At 57.0% G+C, this 27,631-nt stretch overlaps 1 protein-coding gene across 1 annotated transcript in view; it reads right to left on the bottom strand.

Annotated features, from left to right (window-relative positions):
* INPP5A (inositol polyphosphate-5-phosphatase A) overlaps positions 1-27,631 on the bottom strand; it is a 170,914-nt gene that overhangs the window by 36,128 nt on the left and 107,155 nt on the right. The window contains exons 6-8 of the mRNA XM_034986502.1: positions 18,141-18,244; positions 11,745-11,797; positions 10,103-10,222 (exon numbers count right to left, since the gene is read on the bottom strand). Of these exons, the coding sequence (XP_034842393.1) occupies positions 10,103-10,222; positions 11,745-11,797; positions 18,141-18,244 (277 nt within the window). The remainder of the gene's footprint in view (positions 1-10,102; positions 10,223-11,744; positions 11,798-18,140; positions 18,245-27,631) is intronic.

Below are 27,631 nucleotides of genomic sequence, written 5' to 3'. Positions count from 1 at the left end.
GTGTCCCCCTGCCTCGGGCACTGCTTACCACTGACTTGGTCTCCTCATTTGATTCATTAGCTTGAGAAACAGAAGGACCAAGCAAGGACCACGTGCCACCCTGCCTGGCTCTGCAATGTTCTCCTGGGTCACAGGAGGGGTCTCTGCCGGCGTGGCTGCTGCCCTCCTGGCAGTGAAGGGGGGGGTCCGGGAGGCACGTGGGGTCCTGGCGTCCCGATAGAGCTCTCAAATGCCTAACGGCGCCTGTCAACACTCTGTCAACCCGTCCCATCCACGGAAACAAGCTGCATTTCTGCTTGAATCTGCACCCCTCCGCGTCCTCCCTGCCCTCAACACGAGGCCACACGAGGCCACACGTGGCCGCCCGCCTGGTCAGGTACTTGTTGAACCGCATTTTCTGTTCCGACTTATTTCCCGCCTGTTTTCTTTTCAGTTTCTTGCTGCTTTCTTCTTGAATCCCGGAGCCTCCCTAGGAACCGGTGAGAATCCACCGTCTGGTCCGTGGCTGGTGTCTCCAGGCCGTTCATGGGGCCTTCTGCTGTGAGTGAGCTTTTACCCTTGTGCGGGCGGGTGCGTCGTCCCCGAAGACCTGCCCAGCCCCGGGCCGAGGATGGCTCTCCTTCTTCCATCCTCACGTCAGCCTCCAATCCAACTGGAATCACAGTGTGACGTCAGGAACTCAGGGTATCGATTTTCCCGGCGGTCGATTGAAAGCTCCATTTGTTAAACATTCAATCCTCCTCCCAGTCAGTTCGTGGAGCATGAAATTCCCCAAATCACGCGGGCCTTTCTGAGGCCCTGCGTCCTTCTCTGCACACTGTCACCGACCCGCACACCTGTAAGCAGTAAATCTTTCCACAGGGACGCCCTTCCTGCGGACAGTTCCTTCAAAAATGTACCGGCTATTTTCATATTTCTCTCCCATTCTAATCACTGTATCATCTAGTTACATTCCACAAAACATCCTGTTTTCCTTCTTAATTGGAATAACTTTCAACTTATACATGAATTTGAGAACGAAGGACATATTTAACGGATTAGTGCAGACGACCGGCAGTTTCCTTTACTTGTTATAAATTAAACTTTTCTATCGAGGAAATACCGCTCAGGAATAGAAGCGTCAGGGGTGCTGGTGGGGCGCCTGCTGACCCAGCCCACGCGCTCACCAGCGTGCCCAGGACCGCTGCCGCCGCCCCTCCTTCCCTCCCTCGGCCCCGCACGGGACTCCTGTCGGCAAGAAGCCCGCCACCTCTCCTGTCCTGGAGAGACTAAAGCTTCTTCTGCTGTTAAACATCTTCAGAAAAGAAAACTCCTTAGAGAACGTGTGTAGGGCGCCTAGAAAGGTCTCAGGGCGTCCCCACATCAGGACACCTGCAACACGGGCTTCCCGGTCCCCAGCCTCGCGGACGGGGGTGGGGGGCAGGTCAGGTGCACAGCAGACCCAACAGGAAAGAAGGCTGTCCCAGCCCCGGGAACTAAGGGCCCCTCACACGGTCCTGGTGCTGCCGCGGGCAGGCCCTCCTGGGGCCAGGTACACGCGGACAGAATACAATCGTTGGGGTTCAATCACGTTGTTTTTAAGAACCCGAACCAGCACCGTTCACAGCTTATTACGGGGACTGATTTCTGTTTTCTGAGGTCACACAGAGATGCCTGTTGCCCCGAGGGCACTGTCCCCAGGAATTCCCGCATGAGGCGGGTGCCCCAAGGAGGCACAGGGTCCCCTCAGCAAAATGCAATTCTGCGTGTGGTACCGGGAGGTGGCTGCTCTCTGTGCCCGGCTCCGTGATCCCGCCAGAACTGCCCAGCCTCCGGTCTCAGGGCCCCACTGCTACCCCCTCGCCGCCCCTCACCTGCTTCTCCCCAGGCAGCCCAGTCCCGGTGAGGCTCCCTCACCAGAGGCAGAGCCTCCTGGCCAGGCTGGCTCGTTGGGCATCGTTCCGCCAAGGCCTGCAGACACAAAGGCCGGGGGGCGCCGTCAAGGTCAAGGGGTCTCTGGGGTCAGAAGGAATGCTGTTCACAGGACGTTTCCAAACGCTCTTCTGCTGCTCACACTGGGCGCTGGCTGGTCGCTGGGAGTGGGCGAGCACATGGCGAGCAGGATGTCAGCACCGCGCCTGGGGCCCCGGGGGCCACGCACCCTGGCCCCGTCCCAGCCAGCACGCATGACCTCACGCCTCGCAAGCGCATTTCTCCTTTCTTTCTTTAAAACTTGTTATATTTTTGAGAAAAACTAAACCAAAGCACATTCCGGCTTGCTCTTGCTGAGGGGAGGAGTGCGGTCCTGCTCCCGCCAAGGGTTTTCACGATTCGTCAGCTTCTGTCTGCTAAACAGCACAGAACACGCGCCCTCCTTGAGGAGGCTCCGGAGAACGCGACCGCGGTCAGACTCACGACCCCGCGCTCTCTGCACGTCTGCTCCTGGGGGACTGCAAGCCCGGGGCTTGAGGGAAACTGTGACCGCAGAAACGTGACGCGGAGATCCATGTGTGCTGTGTACTTGGCGTACAGACGTGTTCTGTACGTGTAGATGCTGCACACGTGTGTGTGGAGTCCGCTTCTTACCAAGGATTCCTCCCCCGTCCCCGCAGCCTTAGGAGACTAATCCGAGCAGGGAAGACGGTCCCCACGTGCCCGTGGACCCCCAGCCGTCTGTGAGCCGATACCGTCCCGTTACGTCTCTGCCCGAAGAAGCACAATCTGCCCTGTACGAGGCGCTGGAAACCACCGTCAGGCCCCGCGCTGGGCAAGGCAAGCACTTCCCGTGTTCTGGGATCAGTGAACGTTCAGAAGGCGTGTGAAGCCACTGGAGTCACCAGGCCGATCTGGGTCCAGGACGCGTGGAGGCCGTGGCGGGAGCAACAACTGCCCACGGACAGACGGGACGACAGGAACGAAGGAAGTCAGATCCGAGCCTGGGGGTGCAGCGTGTGGGAGAAGAGCGTCGCGGGACAGCAGAGACCCCGGGCTCACGCGCACAGGGCCTCCGGGGGGGCGGGCGCTAGACGCGGGCCGTCCAGGTCCTCATGGGGCTCAAGGCACGGGGCTGAGCCGACAACGGTCCCGGCCTGAGGGGACGGACGCTGAAGCAGAGGGATGCAGGCAGCTGGTGCCCTGGGAATGGACCGTGGAAGCAAACAACCGTCGGCTCATCAAATGGCAGAGTGCATCGGGAGGTAAGTCCCTTCCTCAAAACCCAACAAACTTCCGATTTAATATCTGCCTGAACAAACTCCGAAAAGCTCCAGGGCATCTATGAGAGGAAACGCTCGCTTCCTAAGGCCCTCCTGGATGGCGGGGCCTTTCCCGCCCCCACGGCACACAGGACGCCCTGGCCACGCCGGTCCTGCCCCCGGGGGAGCCGCGCGGACGATAGGGATTCTGTCAGCAGGGCTGGATTCTTGTAATACTATCATTAAAAACCTAAACTATATCACATTTCCATGCCCAGCTCCTTTTGATGTAATGGCCCGCGCTCATCAATAACCACCATCTCCAAAGGTCGCGTGGTGGCGCAAGATGGACGGGCTGTCACGGCCGCAGCAATCACCTGAGTGCCAGGCCCGCGGCCCTCACGGCACTCACTTTTAATTTCAATACAGTGCCATTTGGGCCAAGAGAAAAAAGTTGTTTTAAAATTAATTACCTTGTCAGACGCTATTATGATTAAAACGTAGGCCCACATCAATATCATGTGCCTAATTCAAAAACAGAATTACAAGAAAAGCCATAAAAATCAATTTTTTAGGCCTTGGAAACAGAGTCTCATTCTGTTTTGACAGGCGATTTCATTATGTGACAGGCCACGCGGACACATGCGCAGGAAGGGGCCGCGCACTCATGTCTCGAGGACAAGTGACGCCCACCCTCCCAGGATGGAGACGTTGTTCCCTGAAGGGAGTCGTGACTTCAACTGTCGGACACCACAGCGTTCCTGGCTGGTGACCTCGGCCCACGTGGCACAGGAAGCGCCAAGGCTGCGCAGACTGCATGCCGCCCCGAGAGCCTGGTGTGCGGAGAGCAGGCGGGACGCCGTCGAGCGCTCCGGCAGGTCCACCAGCCCAGGATCGCTGCCTTCCCTTCGCCTTCCTCTGAATCACGGCCCAGGCGGATTCACGCACGAGTGCGAGGTGACCGGCGTCGGCTCCCGTCCCTTGGAGACAGCAGGGACCCCGGCTCTGCGCACGCGGCTGCGTCGCGACACCACCAGCAGACGAGACCACGGACACCGGGCAGAGCACCTGCGGTTTCGGCCCCACATCCACGCTGCTCTGAGACCATCTCTTCCCCTCCCGAGCAGCGGACGGAGGCTCTTCCATGACCTCGCTTTTCACTCTGCCCCAGGGCGCGTGGGGCGCGTGTGGGGCTGGCAGCCCCCACGAGGACAGTCACCTGGGCGGGACGCCTGCCAGCACCAGGGAGCCCAGGGAGGGTGGTCTGTGCACAACGTGGCGGAGGCGGAGACAGGGAAAGCACACAGGGAGCAATCTGTCCAAAGGGCCCGGGCCAGCGTCGGGCAGGCACAGACACCTGACTGTCCCTTTGGCGTCGGCAACGTCCCCACAAGCCGCCTGAGGGGCCTCAGTGACAGCCCGCCGACCGGCCCGCTGTGAGCGCTCAGGGCGCAACGCACTCCCCAGGGCATCTCGCAGGCCCAGTGCACGGAGGGTGTGACACCTGAGGGGCCCGAGGCGGGAGCTCCGTGGGGCGGCACTGGGCTGCCGTGGCAGCCGTGGAAAGCACCCCTCGGACCGTGGGAAGTGTGTGCTGGGACCTCGGTGCGTCCCTGGCTCGAGGGCAGCTTGCTGCTGGTGCTGGGGAGCCCCAGGGGGCACATGAACCCTCAGCCACAGGCGCGGGGTCCACCGGAGTGGCCACAGCACAACGTGGTGGCACGAGACTGGGCAAAGCTCTAGTTGGTGACACTGGAATCACAAAGTCCGCGGTTTCCCACAATCTCCCCCGTAAACTCTTGCCACGTTTCCAAAATTTGCCTCTGTCCTCACAGCTGGAGGCCTGAGCCAGCTGTTGGCACAAGGCCGTGAGGCCCTGCTGTGCCAAGAGTGTCTGTCCCCAGACTCTCAGGTCGAGGCCCCGACCCCCGTGCGGTGGGCCACGGGCCAGTCCCACCACTGGGAGCAATGGAGGTGAGATGGCGTCCGAAGGGTGCGGTGCCCTCCGCCTCGTGCAGACAGTGACCGGGCGGCCGTGGGCATGCCAGGTGGTGGCTTCTCAGCAGGACCCAGCGAGCTGGCACGGGATCTCGAGCCTCGAGCAATCGGTGTGTGCTGTGTGAGCCACGGGTCTGTGGCACTTTGCACGGCGAGGTGACAAGACAACCCGAGCCCGTGGGGGCTGCGAGCAGCCCCCGCCCGGGGCCTCAGTGTCTCTGTCGTGCACTGTAACGGGGCTCCTCACGCCGGATTTCCCAGCGACTGAGTCCCTGCTCCTGCCACCACCGTCCTCCAGCAGAAGTATGTGCGGGGCAGGGCATGCGGTGGCAGCTCCCCCGTGAGCTCCAGGCTGTGGCTGGTGCGCAGGCTCCTGGCACCAGTCCCTGGTCTCGCCCTGTAAACAGCGTTAAGATAGTAAACTCTGAGAACTACTCTCAGGCCACTCAGATGCCACCACAAACCATGTGGACACAGAAGACCCGCGAGCGTCAGGCAGAAGAGACGAGAAGCGGAGCCTCGGAAAGCTGAGCGTGCCTTTAAAACCTTTGCTCCCAGTGAGCGCAGGGAACACGTGGAAATGCGCACCATCTGAGTTCCCTGGGCCGGCGTGAGCAGGGATGCTGGCCAGGCCGAGGACGCCGGTGGGCTGCCTGGTTGGAGTGCAGAGTGGCCGGACCACAGCTCGTGACATTGTCCTGTTGGCGAAACACAAGAACAAGCCAAACACCAACCAAGCAGTGGTCGAGCACAAAGCTGGCCAAGACACGGCGTGCCGAGGCCGACGCTGAAGCTGTGGACGGAGGCACCTGGCAGGAGGCCCCGCAGCGACGCCTGGGAACATCAGCCGGTGCCTGCGGACGCTCCCACGTGCATGCTGCAGACAGAGACCTGCCCGTGGCGTAGACAGGACATATGGCCAGGGGTGGCAGCAGCCGCCTGAGCGTAGGGAAAGGAGAGCGGGCTCGAGCGCACTGTTTCACTTCCTAACAGAAGGACACAGGAGACGACCACGGACACACGGACGTGACCGAGCCGACCACAGGGCACACCCGTCATCACAGTCATCTACACTTTCTGGATGCTTCACCTGGTTTTCAATGAAATAAAGTGGAGACTGTATCACAGACGGGGTCCGTCATCTGAGACGCATGGAATAATGAGCTCGTTTGTTGGGACTGCAGCTGGACTCCATGCGTCCTCACTGGGCGCGCTCCTACCTGGCGCTGGGAACACGGGGGGCCCAGAGCCCGCAGGCCGAGCAGGGTCGAGCGCGCCGGCCTGTGCGGCCCCGGACCCCACACCACATCAGCACACACGACAACGGCGACCTCAGCCTCCGGGCGGACGGATGCCCGAGGGGACATGTGTACGTCCTGCTGCCCGCGGGCACTCAGAGCAGGAAACACGGTGGCAAGAAGCAGCTCTGCGGCTGGCCACGCGGAGGGAGTGTCCCGAATGACCCCGGTCTTCAGCGCTGTGCTCGCCTTTGCCTGGAGACGCAGCGGCTTTTCTTCCGCCCGCTGAACAGCCAGGCGAGTTCTGGGAACGGGCTGAAGAGAAACGTTTAGGTTGGAGGGTCTTTGAGCAGTTGACAGCTGACTGATGGCCGCCCGGGAGGCCACAGAGCAGAGCGGTGCGGCGGGGCGCGTCACATCGCCTCTCCCTGGGAAACTAATTGCTCCCGATTGTTCCGAGCAACATTATTTTTCTGGCAATCATTTCCTTTGAATGCCCAAAATGAGCATGAAACAGCTCTTTTGCCCGGACATAAAAGTTAAATGTCCCAATGTTGATCAAATTAACTTGAGCGCCGGGACAATGGACTGTATTTCTGAGAAAATAATGGGGGGACAACGGGGCGCTTCATGCCAGGATTTCACAGTTGTAATGTAGAATGTTCTGTTGAACTAGGCCAGGCCACGTTTCAAAGGGGAGACAGAAGAGCCCTGTCACTTGTGGAAAAAAATCTCATTTCACGGCGGAAAGCTTGGGAAGCCGTCAGGAAGTTCTGGTGCTGGCGGCTCAGGAAGGACGGTGCTCCACGGCCTCCGCTCGTTTAATCCGCAGAACGCACCCCAGGGGCTCAACTGTGCACACAGAGGGGCAAGCGCTCCCGCGGGAGGACAGGTCCCCAGGTGCACGCAGAGGCCCCCGCACCGCCTGCCTCCCAGCCTCCCAGCCTGACACTCTTTGTTAATCACGGATGAAAAGCAAAATATTCATGAACTGCACAAAAAACGTTAATATTATTATTTGTAATAAAACCCAGAGGGCCCGCGGGCTGAGCTTTATTGACACTGAGGACCTCATCGTCCGACGTCTCGGACAGGAGCCCTTTCCAGGTGAGCCCAGGCTGGGGTCAGCGTCCACACAGGCCACATCCTGCACGAGGCGCGCCGTGGCACTCACAGTCCACACTGCTGGGGGGTCAAACACTTGTGAAGTTTGCACACTGCAGAGTTTGTCTCTCGGGTTTCTGTAAACTAAGTTTCTATTCTGGAACAATCTTAGGTTTACAGAGAAGTTGCCCATGTGGCACTGGGGGCCTCTGGGTTTTAACGGGGGCTTCCGGCCTCCAGTGCCGGGGGACGGGGACGCCAGGCTGCTGGGGTCTGACGCCACGGGGAGATGAAGCTGGGACCGGGCAGGCTCCCCTCTCAGGAGCCTCCTTGCTGTCTCCCTGCGTCCCCACAGAGCACGGCGGACAATGCTCCCCGAGGTTCCCAACGCTGTGAATGGGGCACTGTTGGTGGCAGCGTCCATTCAAAGGGCCAGCGTGGCATTGTCCTCCCGATCGGCAGAGCAGAATGCAGTCTGCTGGTGGCTGCCAAAAGGTTAGCCGCCCCGATGAAAGGACAGCCCGTTATTCTCCGCTCCTACAGAGCTGCCCTTTGTGCTGGGCGGCCCAGCCCTGCACGGTGGAGGTCCGGATCTGCGGCTGGCTGAGCTCCCCACAGAAGCGATTCATGGGAATGCAAAGTCGCAAAAGAGGGCCCCGAAACCCAGAGGCTGCTTTCCCGAAGGCTGTGGAGGAACGACAGCGGGGCCATGACACGCCGTAATGGCAAACCCCACCGACAGCCTGACTACAGTCACCGAGACTGGACTGTTCAGGGCTGTGTCCTGGCCCCAGACTCCACGGGAGGTCCCGGTGAGCGGGGCAGCCCACACAGAACCCGTCAGGCCGCAAGACCCACACAGGCTGCGGCTTGGAGCAGGTCCTGGCTCCCGGGACATGGGCTCGCTGGCCCGCCCACAGCACCCCAGCCAGGCAGCTCAGTGTGGGGAGCCAGCCCACGGCCCCCTCGAGGTGAGCCCTCTCCAGAGGGCCCTCCCTCACACGTCCCTGTCTTCCTGGCCCCCTCCAGCTGGACGGCCAGGCCAGCGCCCACCTGAGGGTTTCCACCTGCACCGACGTGGCGCAGAGGAGGCCTGCATGTTGGGGGCCCTCCAGAGTGGGCGTGGCTGAGAACAGGATGCGGGGAGCCCCACCACGGGTGGCCACGGGCCGGCATGCTGGGATGCAGCACCAGGACCCACCCAGTGTGCCCAGACCTCAGGCTGGCTCAGGCCTCTACAGCCCTCCAGTACCCAGGCACCAGTCCCACCTCTGAGCCCCATTCAGCCCGGGCCTGGGAGGCCAGGGGAGGCCCCTGAAGAGCAGCCACCCAGAACCTGTTCTGGGCTGAGGTCCAAAGCCCTCAGTGTGCAGGAGCAACAGATGCAACCAAGCCGCGTCTCACACTCACGGTTCCTCCGTGTGGACCTGGCAGGAGGCAGCGGGAGCCCTAGAGGTGAACCGGTGGCCACCGTCCCACATCAGACAGCACAAGGACGAAAGCCAACTCCCTGTCCAGAGCGCGTCCCTACTGAGCCCCGTAAGCAATCCAGAGGGATCGTGCATGGGGTGGGTGAGGCCCCATGCAGGTCGGGGCCAGGGCTGAGCTTGGGGCAGGGTGGAGCGGTGCTGGGTGCAGGCGGGAGGGTCAAAGGTCAGAGTCTAAGTCCTTGGCACAGGGGCAGAGGTGGGGTGGGGCAGGGCCCCCGGGGAAAATTTGAGATTGCTTGGGCAGAAACGGGGAGACCCCATCCGGGAGTGATAGCTCCCCCAGGGCCAAGTGGGTCGCTGATGTCCCTCAGGCCATGCAAGCTGGCAGGGGAAGGCTTGATCTGAGGACCGGGCAGAACCAGACAGCCCCATGGACTCGGGCGCCGAGGCTCCAACTAAGCAAAGGTTCATCTGCAAACCAAGAGAGATGCTGATGCTGGTCCAGGACCAAACATACCCTGTTGTTAATCACGGTATGAGGGGCTGCCTTTCTTTCCCAGATGCCCCCCAGCCCTGACCCTGGGGAAGGTCACACAGCGTGGTCTTGGATGGGTGGCAGGCCTCGTGGGGTCCAGGGTAGGAGGTCCTGAACACCGGCCAAGAGGGAGCTCAAGGAGCAGAGGAGTGAGGACAGGCTGGCTGGAGCCTGGGCAGGAGGGGCACAAGACCACCGGGACCCCGCCCCCAGGCCCTGGGCTGCAGAGAGACAGAGCCAGGAGAGCTGAGCTCGCGCACCCACGGCTGCTCCCAGGTGCCGCCACACCGAGCCCAGCAGCACCATGGGAAGGCTCGCCTGTGGCCAGCAGAACGTGCGCTCCAGCCTCTCCGAGCTCCTGGCTGAAATGCTGACGCTTCAGCGGACGTCTCCGTACGCTCGCCTGGCTTCCCCACAACATGGGAGGGAGTCAGGCCCCCCGACCTTCGGGTCTGTCCAGCAAAGGCTGCTCAAGCCTTGGGACCAGGGCTGGGATTTGGGGCAACATTTGCAAATTTTGTGTTTTGGCCAATAGGAAAACAACAGACGTGGACGAGTGGCCTAAGAGAGAGAGCCCGACCTTGGAGGAGGTGGGGCGGGAGGGGCCGCACGCGCAGCACCCACCTGTCGAGCACGTAGCCCAGGGCCTTATGCCGGATCCCCGAGTACACCGAAGGGCTTGTCTCCCAGGCGACCAAATTGGAAGCATCATGAAAAAGATGGATGTTGACCAAGTCAAAGGCACTGCAGGGACAGAAGGAGACACGGTGACAGATGGCTGGCGTTGCGGGGCACCAGCTCCCCGGGGCGATGTGGGGCCAGGGCCCGAGGGTCACAGTGGGCAGCGCCGCCTGCGCCCACTCCTGTCCCCTTGGCTGCTCCAGGCCCGCCCAGAGCACGTCCCCTGCCTGGTCAGAGGGGGACACAGGTGACCTCGGGGTCAGCTCTTAAATACGTCCGACCAACTGAGAAGGGCTGTTTCCTGCCAAAGAAGAGATGTGACCTGATTGCAGGAACTCTCCTCAACCAGGAGGAAGGAAGAGGAAGGGGGAGGAGAATGGGAGGGAGGGACGGAGGAGGGGGTGGGGGGACGAGAGAGAAGGAGGGAGGAGGGGGAGGAAGACAGGAAGCAGCCGGAGGAGACAGCGGACTCCGGGGCCTGGACCCCGACGGGCAGCCGGGGGTGTGGCCCGATGCCCCCGGAGCCCATCGGCTGCTCCCCAGGGGGCCGTGACACCAGAGGAGGGGCACGAGGCGGTTCCTTCCACTCGGGAGAAGCCCCCAAGCTCACAGCCCCTCAGGGAGGCCCCGCGGCAGGGAATCCGCTCGGCAGGGACGCGCGCGGTGAGGCCAGAATTCGGCCGGCAGCCCTCCCACCCCACGGAGAGCTCCTGGGCGTCACCGCAGACGTGTCCCCTCACAAGGTCGGTCGTCACAGTGCCAGGACCGCGAGGCCGAGGACCCTGTGAAACGCGTGTGCCAAGCTCACGACCGTCCCCCGGGCGGCAGGAGGGCAACGGAAGCAAATCCTCTCAGCCACACGGCGACCCGAGGACCCTCCCTGGCGCCCACGCTGCGGTGGCCAGCGAGGCATGAGCGCGGGCAAAGGGCACTGGCCGGATTCTGTTGGAGAGTCTGCAGCTCCTCCCCCCCGGCCCGGGCAGAGCCGCCCGAAGGCCACAGGGAGGGCACTGTGCCAACCGCAGGGGCGGCTGAGGGCCTGCCCGGGATGGGACACCCGGCAGGCACTCACTCAGCGCCCCCACCCCTGGCCGGACGTGCCCTCAGCTGACAGAAGGCCTTCCCACGGCCACTGACGGGACGCATGCGGCTCTAGGACCCTAAAACCCGTGGTCCCAGGGAGCTCAGGGGAGGAGAGCAGGTGCGAGAATCTGAGGATTCCACTGAGGCAGCAAGGGCCGCCCCAGACGGAGAGCCAGCCCACAGGCAGGCCAGGCCCGAGGGTCGACTTGGGGAGGGTCTGCCAGCCCTGTGCTCGGTGCCCACTGCGGCTGACCGTGGCCTGCGGAGGGTTGCCTGGGTGGCACTCGGACGCCTGTGCCCATGGGAGGAGGCGGTGGGGCCTGAGTTGTGCCTGAGCTGGGACCCCAGGCAACAGGACGGTGTCACACGGAGTCTCCGAAAACAAAGCGGGCCGAAGACTGGTGGGCAGCTTATGACTGGACGTGCGGCCACACCACACAAAAGCCAGGGAAAACGTTCCGAAGTTTACGAAGCAAGGTGACAGTCGCCACGATAAACGTACCAGTCTGCAACGCACCATCTTGTCCGCACGAAGCCTTTTCTCGACCATTTGCACTGAAAAACAAACAGGTTGCGCAGATGAGCCAGCTTAAAAGAGGAAGGGGACAGACACCCAGGACGCTTTCAATCAGGAAGAGCAACGCTCATCCTTCCGCCGAAGGCCTTCTGCTCACAACCCAAGTGTGCGCCTCGTAAGCGTCCCACACGAAGCTCGCCAGGGCGCCTCACGCTCAGCGCCCGGAAAAGGTAGGCAACGGCGCGGTCAGCGATACCTTCTGGGTGAGGATGCCCTGGCTGAGCAGAGGCCTGCACGCGCCTGCCAAGGCCCTGCCTGGAGCTGTCCACTAGCGGGGACATGCTGGGCCCTGGCGGACGAGAGCCTGTCAGCAGGGAAGGGCGTTGGACCAAAGAAACCCGCTCTTTATTTCTGCTACACTGGCCCTAAGAACAGCCTGTGTTCTAGAAGCTGGGAGGAGGGTCCCTGGCTTCCCACACTCCTCTTGCTGGTTGAAGGGGATGTGAGGGGCAGGACGCCACACCCGCACCCTTTCCAGGGCTGCTTCGCTAGCAGGGGAGAGACCCGCCGTGCTGACATGTCCCTCATCCAGTGCAGGTGACCGGCTTGTCCCGTGTGCTCACACCGGTGGGGAAGGGGTGCTGCACTGCGTCTCGCTGCCCCACACACGAGCCATGCCCAGCAGGGCCATTGAGCACGGCAGATGGTCTGTGGTGTCTGGATTTATTCCATTTCAGTAGCCACGCTGGACGGGGCAGCTCACAGCCCAGGCAGTGGGAGTGGGGCTCCTGCTCACATGCCCCGCAAGCCCCAGGAGGCACTGGGTAGACCTCCCCGAACCCCCAGTTTTCAAACACTTCAGAAAGCTGGACAGACATGTGCAGTCCCCCCCGAGCCCCGGGGGCATGTCCCTCCGCTGTGCCGGCAGGAGCCGCTCGGGGGACGGAGGGGGAGGACGGGAGGATGGCCGTGGTGACGCACGTGTCCTCGGGGGCCTGGGCTCGCGGTGCCCGTGGTAACCATGTGGATCCAGGGTGGAGCGCTGACAGAAAGTGCTCCCTGGGGGAGTCCAGAATCACAGGGGCTCTAGACACTTACCTAATGCGAATAATTCAGCGGCTAAAACCCCTGCTTGACCCCACATCCCCCTCAGGCCCTGTCCCCCTGTTGTTTCCCTCCTGACCAGCTTCACAAGGTGTCCGGCTTGGTTCCTATGGTGACACCCTGCTTGGGGGGGGGGGGGTGCTGTCTTCAAGGTCACCACAACCTCCAGGTGCAAACGCCGCAGCTCTGGATCCTCCCGCTGCCAAGTGTCCACCACGCACCCACCCCCGCTGCCACCAAGCTCACCAGGCTGAGCCAAACACCCACTGGCCCTGACCTGGGTTTTCTCTCGTCTCACGCACAGTCGCTGACGCTCTGCCTGCGCCGGTCTTTGCTCTCCCCACGCAGCCACAGGACCCGGGGTGCGTGTGCGTGTGCGAGGAGAGGACGGGGCGCCCTCCCTGCTTCCACAAGAGCAGCATGGCCGGGACAGATGCTCGACGTGAGACCCCACGCCCCAGCCCGGTGCCAAGCCGTGCTGCCGAGACCCAAGCTGAATTTGACCCGACCACCTCGGATCTCACGTCCATTAAAATTGGAAGGCATTTGTGAATTTAATATAATTAACCAAGAATTAATGATTGTTCTCAATTGTCAATTACGTGTTAAGTAAGGTCTCTCTGCATACGGACACCGCACACGTATCTTCAATAACTGTGCACGCGTGTATCTTTTTTTAGACATTGAAACTGTCCACAGTAATGGGGAATTTTTAACATTATTAACAGAATACGTACATAAAGCATGAGTTAATTTGTTACTTTTTTATATAATATAGATTTGTAATAATTGTAATTTTAGGATTCTAACTAGATTTAAGATTTTTAACTATATTGCAAATAAACCTCAAAAAAGCTTAACAATGTAACATTATTACACCCAAATATTTTAACTAAACGTTTGTAGAAAATACGTTACTTCTGAAGTAAGTTCATCATTATAATTACAAATGTGTTTAGGCTGCATTTCCAAGTAATTCCCAGGATGAAAAAGTGGGGCTAGAGCCTGGGACATCCTGACATGTGGGAGCCTGGGCTCCGCAGGGAATCGCGTGTCCTCGGGCGGCACTGGGCTGCACCAGGGGTCCTTCCAGAAACCGCCTTCCTCACCCCTGGTGTGCCCCCCGTCCTTCTACCCGAGGGCTGGGCAGGTGGTCATGACAAGCACGCCAGATTCAGGGTGCAGCACCAGGGCTGAACACGGTCACCTGCCCGAGACCACCGGCTCCTTGCAGAAGGAACCAGAACTGGAATTTCCCTCAGCCCCTTGTCGGGACCGTCCCTTCCCTACTGTGGCTGAGCCCTGACCCAGGGATGCTCACCTGGGCCACGCTGGGACAGGGCAGGGCCAGGAACACACCCCAATCATCAGAAGGGCAAGTGCCTGCCCGGTGAGGCTTCCCTGCATGACATCCTAGTGGAAATGCACACTCATGCACACGCACACACATGCACACGTGCACGCACACATCCACAGCGGTCCTGCACCCGGGAGGGACGGCGATAGGAACCAGTGCCTCCGTCACAGGCTGGGGGTTCCCTCGAATGTCGACTGATCTGTTTCATCCCATGCACGTGCAGAAACTTTCTGGTCACCAGGCACCTTCCGAAACCTCCCTGCGGGCGACCGCGTAGGGACAGCAGTGGCCAGGTGCACGCCCTGCTTGCAGAGAGGCTGTCGCCAGGGAATGAAACCATGTCACACTGGGCTGGGGGGGGGGTGCTGTGCCACATCGCTCACCTTGCAATATTAAGTCCCTGCTCAGACCCCCTGTTAATAGGATTCCTTTAGCCAGCAGATGGATGGTGAATGCAGGATGGTTCATCCACTAAAGGACAGCATAAATCAGCGCGGAGAAAAGGGAGGCTGTGGGGAGGTTATCCGCACGCAGCCTTGCCCGTGAAAGGCCCGCTTTGGAGCATTAGTGAAATTAATCCATCTTTCATAAGAGCCTGGAGCAGTCCCGGTGATCTACGGTAACAACCAATTTCTCACTACGGGCAAGAGGAAAAAAATGTCTCGGCCCTGATCGACTACACAAATCTGCTTTTTAAAAATGGTCTCACATTATCTGGAGTGCTGTTCCCAGAGGCAGCATTTGAAATTCATGCCGAGCCAAAAGCACCCATAAATCAGCAGAGAAAGTTTTGTTAGTTTTATATGCAGTGAGCTGTAATTATTTGGAATTGCATTATGCCTCCATCATGGTAATTACATTTAGATTATCCTTAAGCGAGGGTGATAAAAGAAGAGAAATCAGGCTTAGACTAATTCCCTCCCCCAAAATGTGTTCAAATAAAGCTAAAGGATTGGCTCAGAGGCCCAAGAGCAGGGCCGGCGCCAGGCGGGCACGCGCCCTGCAGCTCTGCTGCGTGGCACCCCGGGGCCCTGCCCGGCCGCAGCCTCAGGGAACGCAGACCTCTGCACACCTGAAAAACATTACCAATGGGATGCTCGAAGCATCAGGATTTTTGTTAAATAAGTTTTTCCTTCTGTTCACTAAGCCACACTCACTTCTGCCACATCCACACGTTGACAGACCCCCCGGACCAGACACAACTTCTAACGCGGCAACATCACGTCAAACGGAGTAAGGACGGCGGCCCCAGGAAGGCCGGTGTCGCCGCTCTGGGGTCACCCGAGTCCCAGCAACACACTGCTCTCCAGAAGACAGACTGGGATCTGCCCAGTGACACCCCACCTTTCCTTCCAGAAAACCTTTCCCTTGCCTGTGGATGGGATCGTGGTCACCTGGGACGCCCCGCACTCCTCCCACGGGGGAGAGGCGGCCGCTGGCTGTCATCCACCCCCTCGGAGCCACCTCACAGACACTGAGGCCCCTGGGGGCGTCTGCCCTCTGGGGGCTGTGCAGGACGTGGGACGCCATAGCCGAAGCCCTAGACTTCGTCTGACCCCCCCACGCTGACCCCAAGCCTCCTCACGCACACGGCCTGGGCCAGCAGAGGGAAGGGTCGGGATCCGGGGCAGGCCGCAGGGCCCCACGCGTGCCGCGGTCTAGGGAGCCAGTTTGCAGATGCCAGGCCCAGAGGACAGCCTGAGGGCCGGGGGGCAGGGAGCCCCTCAGAAGGAGGCCTGCTGTCCTGCAGGGATGGACAGAGCTTTGGGGGCTCAGCAGGCGTCCGGCTCCTCCTGGGGCGTCCTGCGTGGGGCAATGCTTTGCTCTCTTTCTTCTAGTGCCAGAGGGACGTGGCACCTGCCACGTAGGTCTCTGGGAGCATCACAGCTCATGGCCGACCGGTTCCGGGGGCCTCCAGGGACCTGGGCTCTGAGGACGAGGATGAGAGAACCTGTGGTGGGAGGAAGAGGGACCTGGGAGGTGAGCACCACACACAAATCCATCACAAACGGAGTGATCGGCGCGTGTCCTGCCCTCGGGGAGTGAGTGTGGGCTGTGCAGCAGACACCAAGCCCCCCGCTGCACGGAGCTCCCCCTGCGCACACAGAGCTGCTCAGCTCTTCCGCGTGGAGGCTGGGCACCGTGAGCCACTCGCTCTTCAGCAAGCGCCAGTTGACAGCCTTCGGGCGGCCGGACGCTGCCAACAGACGGCACTGCTGGGGGCAGCCTCAGACGTGCCCCCACCCTGCCCTCATGTCATCACGCCATGGGCCCCCCAGAGTCCTGCCTCTCCCAGGTGCACGGCCCCTCATGTCCATCCCTCTGGGGCACACCCCAGCCAGCCACCAGGCGCAGGTGAGTGCCCTCCTGGGCTGGGATGTGCTCTGGGCTGAGGACGGAGGAGCCAGGCGACCCGGGGTCTCTGGCACAATCACTCGGGCTGATGAAACAGAGCAGAAGAGGCAGCTGAGAGGAGCCTGGGGGCTTCTCAGCCGCTGGGTGCCATGGGACACCCCTCAGAGAAGACGCAGGGGTACCTGCTCCCAAACCTCCCTGAGCACCTGTTAGAGCTTGATCTCCCTGCTGTGGAGAGCTTGCTCTCTCCAGCCCACTGTCCCCACTAGGGCCCGTGGTCACTCTCAGTGGCCCCGCTCAGCTCTGAAGCTGACTCTGTGGCCCTGGGCATCTCCAAGGGGACAGCAGCCCTGGACGGATGTTCAGGGAGGACTGCCAGGATTCACTCCGCTGCTTCCAGAGCTTTCTGGCCATGCTGCAACGTCAAGAGGAGCAGAAGACAGTGGGGGCTGGGGCAGCCAGGACAGAGGCCGGCCCCCGACACTGCGTCCTTGGCTCAGGGACGAGCAATGAGGCAGCTGCACCCATCCTTCACAGTGTCCGCCACAATTCCCTCACCCCGGGCCTGGGTCATAAACAAGTTAATGCGCTTGCGGCCTTGCTGAAAACCAGCTCCCAGCGCCGGTGGGCGTCTCCACGGACAGTGGGCAGTCCTCATGCAGGGGGCCCCGGCGGGGCAACGCTTCTTGCGCTGAGCCGACCTCTGCCGCGGCAGGGAGGTGGGCTTCACGGGCGAGTGAAACACACCGTCCCAATGCTTCAATCACAGACGCACCCTCCGTCAGGACTTCACGGAGGACGGAAGGGCACAGCGAGCAACTCTGGGTCAGTGCGTGACTCAGACGGCATTAGCAAGCTCCAAAATGCCGGCGGGCGTGTTTACTAGAACACCCGAATCCAAGATTATCTGTGCAGTGTAATGGCTGCATGCAAATAATAAAACCACACAAAAAGGCCCAAAACCCACTGGAAATCGATCAGCACGTCCTGGTTAACTGTCTGAGCATTGGGTGGTTAAGGAGCCCCTGCTGTCCCCGAGCTTCTGAGCTCCGTGGTGCGGGCACCCCCGGACACGGGGAGGGGGCACCCTCGGCGCTGGTTTTCGGCTGTGCCTCTGGCTGGCAGCACCCGAGGCTTTACCTGTGAGACGCCAGAGGGCCCGCCCAGCCTTCCCAGGGAAGACACGCCCGTGCGCCCCAGCACCGTGGCCAGATCCACCCGCTCCCGTCTAACACTTGCTGGGGGGCCCCTGGCCTCTCCAGGCCCCACAACGAACTGACGATTATCTTCCTGCCTCTCATGGGGAAGGTTACCCTGCCTGGAAATGAGGTTAGAAAATGTGATTCGTACAACGACAGACGACGCAGGTCCTCAGCCCCCACCAAACACCACCCAGATGGACCCACGTGGGCCTGAGAACCTCCCAGAAAGACCACCTGCTGCAGCATGCGGCAGCCAGGATGGGACCCCTCCCAGGAACACGAGGCCTTCAGCTCCGTCTCCTCACTCCCGAGGCGCGTGCTCTGAGGGGTAAGGGCGCCGGGGGGCCGGTGGCGGGGACACACCTCGGGGAAGTAGTCCTGCGGAAACTTCTCCTTCTCCAGCATGGGTGTGCTCTCCAGCGTGTCCGAGTAGATCTCTTTGCCAGTGACCTTTTTATACTTCTTGGCTGGAAAAGAGCAGAAGGGTGACATGAATGACCTCACGGCGGCACCCCACCCCGCAGGGAGCGCGGGGAGCCGCGGGGTGGGGAGGACCCGCTGCTCCAGGGGACGCCAGTGGCTCGTAAATTCCCACCCCACGACCTGGAGCCCGACACTCCACTTCATTATCCCCTAAGAGCTTCCAGCCTGCAGATTTACAAGGGCTAATTGGCATCCTCTGTTAAAACCGTGAATATATTTAGGACGGCTGCAGAATAACCGTTCACTCATACCTTAATACGAATTTACTTAATAACATCGATTTCCTCCTCACATGCACCCGACATCACTCATGTCCAAGGAATAGCAGTTTTTCTGTGAGGCCGAGACACGGAGTACGGCGTGGGCCGCTCCCCAGACCCCACGCCTGGACCAATGCCCCCGCGGACAGGGCTTGGTCTAGACCTTTCACATCCAGGCCCAGGCCTGCTTCTTTCCATCGCTCCACGCCCATGGTGGGGTCTCTCAAGTGGCACCCACAAGATGCCACGCAGGGAGCTCGGGCAGCAGCGGGCCCAGACGGCTGCTCCTGGGCTGGGAACACCTGGGACGAGGTGAAGCTCCCGGCTGTCAGGAGACTGCCAGGGGACAAGCGATGAAGTGTGCTGTCCGTTTCTGTGGTGGTCACGCTCCCTGTCCCCACCTGCAGCTCCTGGAGCACCACGGGCCCCACGGACCCACTGATGGGGGCAGAGAGTGGGAATGAGATACATGGGCAGTGTCTAGTGACAAAGCTCTGGGCACTGCGGGTTTGGGGGGAAAGGGAACCCCAGGTCAAAGCCAAACACTGGTGGGCAAGGACTCTGACAATCTGCCCCACCAGCAGGAGGCAGGATGGGACGTTTGGTGATGGAGGGAAATGAGGACAGAGCAGTGACGTGGAGCCATCCCCCAAAGGCCGAGCTGCACGCTCACTGTGCCCACTGTCTCTCTGGTCTTGCTCCCAAACACGGGGACGATCACCAAGGTGACTGGTGCATGTGGTTCTGTCCCCTCCCCAATCACCATGGCCTCCGAGGCCCGTGGGGGGACACAGGACAAACTCCCTCAGCCAGGAGGCTGGTGCCAGGCGGCAGGTGGGCACGGCTTGTGTCAATGAACAAGTGACCCCCACGTGGCCCACCACGTCCCATTCCCGACACCCACCACTGGAAATGGTGCAGAAGTGTGTCCATCGCGGGACGCACTTCCTGGAGCTACACATCTGTGTCCGTGGACGGACAGCATTTATCAAATACCGCACCGGGGGGCAGTGTAAGCGCCCATCTGAGAAGGCTGCGGGCCACCTGCCCTGGCACGGGGGGCTCCGCAGGGGAGCTAACCACTCCCGGGATGGCGGGCCTGGGCGCCCCACCCGCAATGGGACGGTTTTCTCGTGGCCTCGGCCCGCAGTGTGGGCTTCCTGATGTGCCTCACCCTCCTCCCGTCCCTCCCTGGGCCTTCTCGAGCTGCCTCCTTTTGCCACCGACGCCCAGCAAGGGCCCAGCTGTCCCTCCAGCGGTCAGCACCTGGAGCCAAGCCTGAGTCACGACACCGGGCCGCCGGGGGCACCCACTCCTGTGCTGCAGGGGGTGGATGCCCCCAGGACGGACGCCCACGGTCCTCCACAAGCCACGCGGTCCGCAGCGTGTCAAGGGGGAAGGGGAGAAGAGACTGTCGCGGAGAGACAATTCTGCTTCAGATGAAAACCCTCGTTGCCGTAAGAAAGAGGAAGAGGCTGGGGGAGTCAGAGCAAAAGGAGGCCTTCGTGCTTCGTCCTTTGGCTTAGAGCAGTGTCAGGAGTAAGAACACTGAATGGGAAGCGCCCCGCCCTCCCCAACAGTCTGTCCCCCGCTGACACGGCGCGTGTGCTTACGCCCTTAGGCGCTGAGGTCCGTACCGGAGGTCAGGGCCCCCTGTGTGCTGCGTGTTCCCAGGGCTCTGACAACTGCGCCGTGTCCTCGGGGCGTCGCCCACTCCCCCGCCCTCCCCAGCCCCTGCAACACAGACCACTTACACCCTCTGTCTCCCGCCTTCCCTTACTGTCTCTTGCTGCCTTTTCCCACCAGCTTCTTTCACTCAGAAATATGGATTTAAGGTTCTTCTGTCTTTCTGTGGCTTGCTGGCTCATTTCATTTTATTGCTCTGTAATATTCCACTGTGTGGATGGACCACAGTCCACTTATCCATTCACCTAGAAAGGACATATTCTGGTTCCTTCCAGTTTTTGGTGATTATGAATAAAGATATTATAAACATTTCTGTAGGTTTTTGGGTGGACCTAAGTTTTCAACTCCTTCGGGTAACATGCCAAGCAGCAGGATTGCTGGACTGTGCAGTAAGCCTACGTTTAGTCTGTAAGAAACTGCCACACTGTCCAAAGTGGCCACACCATGCTGCATCCCCAGCAGCCGCGGGTGGGAGCTCCTGCTGTTCCTCGTCCTCCTGGCGTCTGGGACCGTCAGCGCTCTGGATGGTGGCCGTTCCAACGGGTGCGTGGTGGTGTCTCCTTACACACGATGTGGAGCCTATTTTCAGTTTGATTTGCCATCCGTACCTCTTCTTGATTGAGATGTCTGTTGAAATTTTTTAATTAGATTGTTTTCTTATTGTTGAGTTTTAAGAGTTCTTTGCATATTTTGGATTATCAGATGTGTCTCTTGCAAATATTTTCTCCCAGTCCATGGCTTGTCTTTCCATTCCCTTCACAGTGTTTTGTGCAGAGATTTTTAACTTTAACGAAGTCTAGCACATCAATTTTCCTCATGGACTGTGGTGCTGTATTTAAAAAGTCATCACCAGGATGCCTGGGTGACTCAGTCGTTAAGCGTCTGCCTTTGGCTCGGGTCATGATCCCAGGGTCCTGGGATCGAGTCCCACATCGGGCTCCCTGCTCTGTGGGGAGCCTGCTTCTCCCTCTCCCCCTCCCCCTGCTGGTGTTCCCTCTCTCGTTGTGTCTCTCTCTGTCAAATAAATAAAATAAAATAAAATAAAATAAAATAATAAAATAATAAAATAATAAATAAAATAAAATAATAAAATAAATAAAATAAAATAAATAAAATAAATAAAATAAAATAAAAGTCATCACTAAACCCAAAGTCACGTACCATTTCTGCGTTACCTTCCAGGCATTTTATACTTTCATACCTTACACTTAGGTCTATGATCTGCTTTCAGTCAACTTTTGTGAAGGTGTGAGGTCTGGCTCGAGATTACTTTGCAATGGACGTCCAGTTGTTCCAGCACCATCTGTAAAAGAGACCATCTTTGCTCCATTGTGTTGCGTTTGCTCCTTTGTCAAATGTCAGTCGACTGTATTTATGGGGGTCTGTTTCTGGGCTCTACTCTGTGCCGTTGATCTTTTTGTCTATTTTTTTCACCAACACCATACTGTCTTAATTACTGTAGCTTTTATAGTGAGTCTTGAAGTCGGGCAGTGTCAGTCCTACAACGTTGTTCTTCTCTTTCAATATTGGGTTGACTATTCTGGGTCTTTTGTGTCTCCATGTAAACTTTGGAATCAATTTGTTGATGTCTACAAAGTAACTTGCTGGAATTTCGATTAAGATTGTACTGAATCAATGGATCAAGCTGGGAAGAACCAGTATATTAACAATGTTGAGTTTTCCTGTCCATGAACATGGGATATTGCTCCATTTACTTAATCCTCTTTGATTTCTTTTCAGCAAAGTTTTGTAGTTTTCCTCATATTAATCTTGTACATATTTTGCTAGATTTCTTTTTTTTTTTTATTTATTTGACAGAGAGAAAGACAGCCAGAGAGGGAACACAAGCAAGGGGAGTGGGAGAGGGAGAAGCAGGCTTCCTGCGGAGCAGGGAGCCCGATGTGGGGCTCGATCCCAGGACCCTGGGATCATGACCTGAGCCAAAGGCAGACGCTTAACGACTGAGCCACCCAGGCGCCCCTAGATTTATTTCTAAGTATTTCTTTTGTGCATGTGCTAATGTAAATGGTATTTCATTTTTAATTTCAAATTGCACCCATTTAGTGTTGGTAGAGCAAAGTCACCGACTTTTGTATATTAGTTTTGTATCCTGCAACCTTGCTTATTTGTACCAGTTTTTGTTGTTGATGATTCTCTCAGATCTTCTATATAATCATGTCATCTGAGAACTAAGAGAGTTTTAATCCTTGCCATCCTTTATTTCCTCTTCTTGTCTTAATGCACAGCCAAGATTTCTGGTGCAATGTTGAAGGGAAATGGTGACAGTGGACATCCTGACTTAAGACCAGAAGCATCTAGTTTCTCACCATGACGTGTGATATGGGATGTAGGTTTCTCTAGCTGTTCTTTACCAAGTTGAAGTAGTTTGCGGAGACTTATTATGAATTGGTGTCAGACTTAGTCAAATACTTGTTCTGCATCCATTGACATGATCATGCGGCTTTCTTCCTTAGCTTGTTGATATGATGTATTAGATTAACGGATTTTCAAATATAGAACCAGTCTTGCGTACCTGGAATAAATCTCAATTTGTCATGCTGTGTGATTCTTCTCACATGCTGTTGAATTCAAGTTGCTAATATTATGTTGAGGATTTTTGTATTTTATGTTCATGAGAGCTACTGGCCTATGGTTTTCTTTTTCTGTAATGTCTCCCTTTGGTTTTGGTATAAGGTAATGTTGGCCTCACAGAAGAAGTCAGAATGTTTTCTCTCTGCTTCTATTTTCTGAAAGAGATTATAAAGAATTGGAATAATTTCTTCCTTCAATGTTTGGTAGAATTCATAGTGAAACCATCAGGCCTGGTGCTTTATTTTTTAGAAATTTATTAATTATTGATTCAATTTCCTTAATAGACAAAAGGCCTATTCAGATTATCTAGTCCTCCATGTATGAGTTTTGGTCAATTGTATTTTTCAAGGAATTGGCTCATCTAAATCATCAAATTTATAGGCACAGACCTGTTCACAGTATAACTTTATTATCCTTTCAATGTCTATAGCGTCAGTAGTGATGACCCCTCTCTCATCTCTACTATTAGTAATTTGTGTTTTCTTTCTTCCTTGGTTAGCCTGAGTATTGATCTTTTCAAAGAATCAGCTTTGGGTTTTGTTAATTTTCTCTATTGAGTTCCCGTTTTCAATTTCATTGATTTATGCTCTAATTTTTACGATTTCTTTTCTTATGATTTGGATTTATTTTGCCCTTCTTCTAGCTTCCTAAGGCAGAACCTTAGATTATTGATTTTAAATCTTAACCTCTTTTCTAATACATACATTTGATGCTACAAATGCACTGCTTTCACTACATCCCACAAATTTTGATAAGCTGTATTTCATTTTCATTTAGTTCAAAATATTTTTAAAATTTCTCAAGACTTATTCTTTGACTCATGTGTTATTTAGAAGTGTATTGTTTCAGGCGCCTGGGTGGGTCAGTTGGTTAAGCGACTGCCTTCGGCTCAGGTCATGATCCTGGAGTCCCGCGATCGAGTCCCGCATCGGGCTCCCTGCTCGGCAGGGAGCCTGCTTCTCCCTCTGACCCTCCTCCCTCTCCTGCTCTCTGTCTCTCATTCTCTCTCTCTCAAATAAATAAATAAAATCTTTAAAAAAAAAAAAAAAGAAGTGTATTGTTTCATATCCAAGTGTTAAAGTAAAAAACAAATAAGAGACCAGCCTTTAAAGTTCCCTGAGCCGACAAAGCCAGTTTAGTCATACAAACAAAAGGTGAAATTAGCTTATTTTGCAAGGCTAACTTACACTGGGTCATTCCTTGCTTTGCCTCTAAAAATCTGTTTCCCAAGGTTGATATGAGGTAACCACTAACCACTCCCATCATTTAAGAGAATTCTAATATCATAACCAATCACTGCGAAGAATAAAATCACTGTGTCCACACCACTTGAGCTGTTTTATAACAATATACCCCAGAGCCCCACTCCATGTTTTGGTTGGAATGCTTGGGTTTGCAAACTGTCTTGTTGATGTGTGCACAACAAACTTTTACTAATTATCACTTCAGTGATTCATTGGCTGTTATTTCTGAACTTTGACACAAGTATTTTGGGATTTTCTAGCTATCTTTCTGTTACTGATTTCTAGTTAAATTCCATTGTGGTCCAAGAGTATACTTTGTATGATGTCTGTTCTTTTAAATTTGTTGAGGAGTATTTTATGGACCAGAATGTGGTCTACCATTGTAAATGTTCCATGTGAACTTGAGAAGAATGTGTGTTCTGCTCCTGTTGGAGAGAATATTCTATAAATGTCAATTAAATTCCGTTGGTTGATGGTGCTGTTGAGTTGAACTATGTCCTTACCAATTCTCTGCCTGCTGGATCTGTCCATCTCTGAGAGAGGGGCACTGAAGTCTCCACCTGTGACAGTGGATTCATCCATTTCTCCTGGAAGCTCTCTGTTTTTCCCTTGTGTGTTGTGATGCTCTGTTGTTAGGTGCGTACACGTTAAGAACTATTATGTCTTCTTAGAGACTTGACCCCTTTATTGTTATGTAATAAATAGCCTTTATCCCCGGTAACTCTCCTTGCTCTGAAGTCTGCTGTATCTGAAATTATCATTGCTACTCTGGCGTTCTTCTGATTAGTATTAGCATGGTCTATCTCTCTCCACCCCTTGACCTTTAACCTTTATGTGTCTATGTATTTTAAGTGGGTTTCTAGCAGACAACACATAGTTGGGTCTTATTTTTTTTAACCACTCTGACAGTTTCTGTCTTGTAACTGGTATATTTGTACCACTGACATCTAAAGTGAACTGTGATAGAGTTGGAGTAAGATGCTCCCTATCAGTACCTTCTCCATCTGTTGCCTTTGTTTCCTGTGTCTTTTTTGTCTTTCCCTCTTTTCTGTAGACTTCTCTGGTTTAATTGAGCATTTTATATGATTCCATTCTCTCTCCTCTATTATTAGCATGTCAACTGTGTATTATTTTAAAATTTTTTAGTGGTTGCCATAGTTTGCAATACATATTTACCACCGATCCAAGTCCACTCTCAACGTAGCACTGTATTCCTCCACAGAAGTGCAGGTTCCCTGCGACAGAGTCCCCAGCTCCTCTCTCCCATCCCTCCTGACGTCGCTGTTACTCATCTCACTTATCCATAAGCTACAGGCACCCATCATGTTGTTGCTATGGACACTCTGAACAAAAGTTATCTGTCAGATTAAGAATAACAGGAAATGAAATATTTTACCTTCATTTACTCTTTCTCTTAACTTTCTTTCTTAATGTACATCTAAGCATCTGATCTATATCAGGGGTGTTTCCTGGAGGGACTCAGAGGCTAACTTTTCCTCCCATGCCCTGTTCTCGTCTCCTCTGTAGTCTCTGCGCTCTTGTGAGACTCCTCCTTAAACAGAGGGTGAGCTTGGAGACTCTCTGCCATGACACCTGGTGTGACGATGGGCGCTGCAGCTGGGGGGAGGGACACCGTTGTACAGTCTGGTGACCCTGCCTCGCCCCTAGGCCAGCATGAGCCCAGGCTGCAACCTTCTCACGTGCTCTCAGCACCACGGCCCCTCAAGCACGACAGCAAGGCCAGCGGAGGCTGATGCTGCTCACCTGCCTGCCCCAGGCCTGCTGGGCAGCTCTGGTGACATGGCTGTCCTCGCGGGCATGCCTTTCAGGAAGAACAAAGGACTCTAGACAACTTCCAAACAGCCCCTTCCCTCTCGGCCTGCCAGAAGCACGAGGGGGTTTTTCTCTGATCTTCACCGTAACAGTATGGTGGGGCTCCTACAGCCAAAGTTCACCAAAGAGTGCGGGGGGGGGGGGGGGCAAGGGGCAGCTCTCGCAAGCCTCCAGCTTTGCACGCCCCTCCCAGCGGCTCCCACCTGCACTGGCTCCCGGAAGCTGTGGCTCTCAGGGTCTGCCTGCCTGTCCCTCCAGGGTGGCGGCAGCACCAGCCCTGTGGCCTCGCTTCTCTGAGGGATCGGAGGGACTCGCCCTGCTCCGTTTGCTCAGCACCATCCACGCTCTTCAGGTGTCGGACCAGAAACTCACGTCCCTTTCACCCCTCTTCATCCACACCTTCTGGGAGTCCTCAAATTTCTAACTGGGTACTAAATTCAGGCTATTCTTAAAAAGTTTATTCAAGCTTTTCACAAATTTGAGACTGTTTCTGCTGTAACTTAGGTGGAAGCATAAGGAGGAGGCAAGAAGAGCGGGGCTCCTGCTCCCGAGACCTGCCGGGCCTGCGCCCTGCTCTTGTGCTGTGGGTGCTGATGACGCGTCCAGCCGCTGGCGTGTCCCCAGAAACAGCACACACCCCTCGCGCGACCACCACCACCGTCCCCACTCTCATCACTGGCAACACGGGGGCCCCTCGGAAGGTTTGCTGGAGGCAAAGGTACATCCCAAGTACAGCTCCAAAGAAACCCCGGGCTAGCGGGGTACGTTATGACTGATCTGAGCTAGCGGTAAAATGTGTTTGGAACCGGTGACTCGAAGGGAAAAGGTCAGCAGACCGGCTCTGTGCCTAAGCTCGAAGAACAGGCTCATGAGAGGCCTCACACCGTTCTGCTTCCAGCCCCACCTGGAGCGCGCGGGGTCTGAGCGCCTACCCTCTGCTCCCTCTCACCCACAGCCCTGCTGCTGGAGAACACGGCCCGGGGCGTCCGGGGTCTGTTAACATCGTGGGGACCGTGGCCTCTGGCCTGTCTCTCGCCAGGGTTGCAAGGCTACTCAAAGTACGTTCCTCGGTGGGAAAGCCCCGTGCCTGCGTTTAACACTGTGCAAAGAATCCTCAGCAACACGGCCAATGAAGAATCATCCTGCTGGCTGGAGTCCTGTTCCTGACACGGATGAAATCACTACTCAAGTAGCCGCTTAGGGAAGACTCTGCCTCTGCATCTCCCAAGAGGTGATCTGTCTCCTAAGCGAGCAAAGATAATGAATCTGAGCAACCTGACATAATTAGCTGCCGTCCACAGTTATTACGACTTCGGTGACACCTCAAATTGCTGGGATCTGGCTCAGGAGCCCACGTGCGGTCAGGGGACTCGCGTGCGAGCAGGTGCGGCAGGCGGACTGTGCGGAGACGCAGACGCGAGGCCGCGCCTTCAGGCGCTCAGAACGAACCTCCTCCGCGCAGCACGCGCGCCCCAGAAACGCGGGGCACTTTTCACTCCCCCGCCAACGTCGGCTCATTTTAAAGACGCCCCCTCCCGCGCTGCTCTTCATTTTCTCCCATTTGACACAGACACGAGGCCCATCCTTGCCCCCCCGCCCCGCACTGCGCTGTAGGAGAGCCAGGGTCCCCAGCCGGCCCGCCCTGGGAGCAGGCGGGGAGCGGGATGCCGGGCGGGGCGGGGTCCCGGGCGGGGCGGGGTCTGGAGTCCTGGGCGGGCGGGGTCCGGGGCGGGGTCCCGGGAGGGGCGGGGGCGGG

Source organism: Mirounga leonina, unplaced genomic scaffold (genome assembly GCF_011800145.1).
Source record: "Mirounga leonina isolate KUSES-001 unplaced genomic scaffold, KU_Mleo_1.0 Mir_114, whole genome shotgun sequence".
Taxonomy (NCBI): domain Eukaryota; kingdom Metazoa; phylum Chordata; class Mammalia; order Carnivora; family Phocidae; genus Mirounga; species Mirounga leonina.
The sequence above is the reverse complement of the archived record's forward strand: the minus strand, read 5'-3'. Positions and strand labels throughout refer to the sequence as shown.